The sequence below is a fragment of the Dendroctonus ponderosae genome, unplaced genomic scaffold (genome assembly GCF_020466585.1).
Source record: "Dendroctonus ponderosae isolate FM_Combo_2020 unplaced genomic scaffold, Dpon_F_20191213v2 Dpon_F_20191213_1, whole genome shotgun sequence".
Taxonomy (NCBI): Eukaryota; Metazoa; Arthropoda; class Insecta; order Coleoptera; family Curculionidae; genus Dendroctonus; species Dendroctonus ponderosae.
Window position 1 is genome coordinate 104,068 of NW_026017110.1, and position 4,193 is coordinate 108,260.

The window sequence follows — 4,193 nt, forward strand, 5'->3', positions numbered from 1 at the left end:
CCCCCCCCCCCTGGGTCCGCCCTTGTGTGAGAGCGACATGGACTGTAGCACTTCTACTCTTTATATGTCTCTAATAGCTAGAGAACTAATTAATTAATCCAGTCAGTATTTACTTTTAGCTGGCACACTATGGCATTTAGTGTTAAAGGCGACTCGGTGACTTTAATTTACGATTGTTACACAACTATAACGAAAGTTCTAGCAAGAGATTCGTCTTCGACTTTGAATAATAAAGGCCTGATCAATGTTGGCTATCAGTTATTGGCAGATGGACACTATGAGGTATCTTTTACCTTTCATAAATATTTTAGCAATGAATTAAGTCTGTAGCTTTCACATATTACAATTTTTTATAATGTATATTTTTTAAATTTCAATTCAAGTTATTTTAACAAATGTTTATCTTTTTAAACATATCAGGAAAGTATACAGAGTTGCTCATTAATGCGTCAAAGCGCCATATCTCAGTAAATATGAATAAAAAAAAAATGTTTTCTAAACTTTGCTGTCCATCAGGAAACCCAGCAGGTGTCAAAATCCAGTAAAAAAGAGGGGGTATTTCCCTTTAAAAACTATAGCTATTAACGTCTATGACTACTATGACACACACCGTATGTTGAAAAATTACTTTTAATTGTACCTACAACACATATTTTCGTACGATAAATTTTCTTGCAAAATTCATATTTTATTAGATCGCATTTGGCGCACTAATATGAGCGAGCTTGTATATCTCACATATCAGTTTAAGCAGATAAATCGTGCTAAAATGTATTGACATATTTTAGGGTGATATTTCTCTACTACAAATTGCAGACCGTCCGGATGAAGCTTACGACTTTTGCAAAAAAGCTGCAGCTTGTTTGAAACAGTACAGATTTGTAAATAGCAGCAAATCCAAGATCGGTAAAGTAACTGTTTGCACTATTTATTATTGAAATTGTGTTATTGCTAAAATAGTAAACCCAAACTGACATGGAATATGGTTGATGTATTGGTTGAAGAAAACATGTTTCTAAGTTTTGCGCAGAGTGCCTTTCTAGCGTCTTGCTGCTGTCCACCACGCTGAATAGTCGACTATTTACTTTCTCTCAATAAAAAAATCGATTTTATTGAATTTCTCTTAAAAATGTTGAATGTTGTTGTTGCTGAGTAAAGGGCAACTAAAATAGATGCGTATGAATAGTTTTAACATTCACTCGCCATGGCTTTTGTTAGGACATTCCTAATTATTCATATAATTTTTTGCTGTTAAGGCCAATAGTTTAGGTTATGCTATATTAACATTATTTTGAATTGAATTGCTCTAAATTAGTCATACTGTTGTCGATGCGTTAAGCCGTTTATAATCGTATTTTGCAGATAGTTTTTTTAAATTTTTGTGTGTAGTCAGTAGGTTGGTATCGAATAAGTGATGCAATTATTGGTTTTCCAAATTCAGCTGAAGAAAGTTTCAATGCGGAAGTGAGTATGTTTTCATCGGACCATAAAGACGGATTCAGCAATGGAGCACCGATTGTATTTTCTAACGGTGAATCCAAGTTGGGCACTGAACACCTTTCGGAAAACTTCGACAATTTGATTGGACCCAACTTAAATCAATCAGAATCAGCACAGTTGAATGGTCTAGAAATGACAACTATAGTTGTTGAGAATATAACGGTAAGATGACCTGTCAGGTATCTATAACAAATAGACACCTGACAACCCAAAAATTACTATACGCCCACTTGTCACAGTTGGATTTGGAATGAATTGTAATTATTGAACGGCTTCGGAAGTAAGATTACTCAAAATTAATTATTATGAGACCTTCTCAATGAAGTCGTCTATAAATATACAGAATATTTAACTATATGTGTGTTTACATTATTATGTTTAACTTAAAGTTTCATTAACAAACTTCAACCGTATTAAAATACTCGATATTATATCTGCGAACAGAAGCAGAGTTTGTGGGTTGATTTAAGGAATTATAGACCCCAATATTATTTCAAGATGTTGTCTTTAGATGATCAATTGAGAGAGAGTTATTTCAGGTGAAACACGCTGTTGCTAAATAGCAGTTTTCGATTCAGGGGCGGAATGTTCCTTTGCGAACGACGAGGACGTTGTCAGGAAATCGAAAAACGGATTTTTGCCCTCGTATCGAACATAATTTTTTACCATAATAATATTAATTTAATATTTTAACTTTTGTCCCAATGGCGTTTTTCACATTATGGCATTGCAATGTCTCACTGTGAGCAAAAGTAAAACGAATGACCATCGTCCGGGCACAAAGTAAAAGTACCTCTTTATGATTGTAGCTTCTGTGCGAAAATGGGTAGTTATTGATTGATTAAAATTAACTTCAATAAAAAGATTGTTTCAAAACCATTAATTAATTCATATGAATAATGTCGATTACTTAACTTAATGTTTTCTTATACATGTAGCATTCTCATGGCGAGACTTATATGACGACTACTGCCTCAACTGCAGAGCAAAATTACTACAATCCCCACTCACCTAGGGGTTATCCGGGGCCTCCGGGACTTCCGGGACCTCCAGGCCCAAAAGGCGATCCAGGACGAAAGGGACTGGACGGGACTAGCGGAATTTCTGGCCCTCCTGGACACGTGTTTATGATCCCCGTAAGTGGTTTCGTGATTCTCAAGTGATTGCTTCAATAAAAAATATTATTATCCCGATTTTATGTGACGCATAAGATGTAAAAATGCACTTTAAATTGAGGATTTAACTCGATATGTGACCAGTGGAGCTGATCTTAGATTGTTTTACATACATACTGGGTAAAAAGTATATTTCCGGGGTTGGTGTCTATAGATATCACACTTTCCGGCACTGTCGAATGAGCTTTCAGAGATTTCTATGGCTCTTTGGAATTAATGCCCCGTAAAGGTTGACTGCTGATGTAGGATAGGCAGGTTATTGTACAGGGTGTCCCATTTTCGACACTTTTGCGTCCGTAATGGTTAGTGATATAAAAAAAAATGGTGTGCGTCACGGGACGCTCGACAGAAGTGATAACTTCATAAATTAATAGAAACCATAAAATATTGAACTTGCTTAACGCATGTTGGCAATAATTATTTTATTTTATAATTTTAATATTCTTGTTAGTCTAATAATTTCTAAATTGATCAGGAATAGGTAAAATTTAATTTAATTTCCTTTTGAATGTAAAATATCTTTTTTATTTGCAACATTTAACATTCTTTAACGAGATGTTGTACATATTGCTCCTCTTGGGTTTGTGTAAACTCTTCTTCTTGAGTTTCTGTATTTTTTGTCGCAATTTCTTATTAGCTTTTATAATCTTTGACGTTCAGCACTAGTTCGTGGTTGATGAAAGCCACTTTGAGTTGATCTATTACTTAATGCTCTTTTTTTAACACGAAATCGTTTTTGGCATTCAGCATTACTTAATACTGTTCGCATTGTAGCATGTTTTTGTGACTGCTCTTGTGTATGTTGTTCATGAACGTCTGCTACAACCTGTGTCTGAATAGGACTAAAAAATCAATTAATTTTGGTGATTGGAATCTGCTTAAAATAGACGGTAAAACGAGGAAGAGCTATAGAGACAGGATACACTTGACACACTATATGTATACATAACGTAAGCAATCGCGCGTATGTTCAAAAAAAAATTCTAACTGAACTAATCCAAGACTAAAAAAATTAAACTAAATTGAGAAGAGTTAATCATAAGGGAATCAAAGGGTATATGAAGGGAAAAAGTCCATTTTAAAGCGTGGTAAACACAATTAATCATAGAAATAATATAGAGAATTGAAAATAAGAGTTACTAATAAATTCGTTTTACATATTTTGCAACTATAAGCTGAAGAGAGATTGGTATCGTCTTACGAGGTAAACTCATATTTTTTCTATTAAATTCAAAACATATTTATTATATATTATTACAAAGCAGTAATGATGTTTATTATTTTATGTTAATTATGAAAGATTACAAAATAGATATCTAAATATTGATAGTTTGTTGTTACAAAATAAAATAACAAATATTAGAACAAGTGAGAACAAAATTTAGAACATATTATCTCAATTTTCATTGGTCAATTAACGGTAAATATTTCAAAATAAAAAGAAACATTTCTTAAATATTAGTTAAATGTTATTTAGAAAATATTTGTTTCTAATATTTAATTAGCATGAAACAAATA

At 33.1% G+C, this 4,193-nt stretch overlaps 1 protein-coding gene across 1 annotated transcript in view; it reads left to right on the forward strand.

Annotated features, from left to right (window-relative positions):
- Nucleotides 1–4,193, forward strand: part of LOC109543105 (collagen alpha-1(V) chain) — a gene marked incomplete in the record, with an annotated part of 59,842 nt that overhangs the window by 3,984 nt on the left and 51,665 nt on the right. Inside the window, 4 exon segments of the mRNA XM_048661190.1 lie at nt 120–282; nt 789–906; nt 1,442–1,662; nt 2,439–2,636. Coding sequence (XP_048517147.1) covers nt 120–282; nt 789–906; nt 1,442–1,662; nt 2,439–2,636 — 700 coding nt within the window.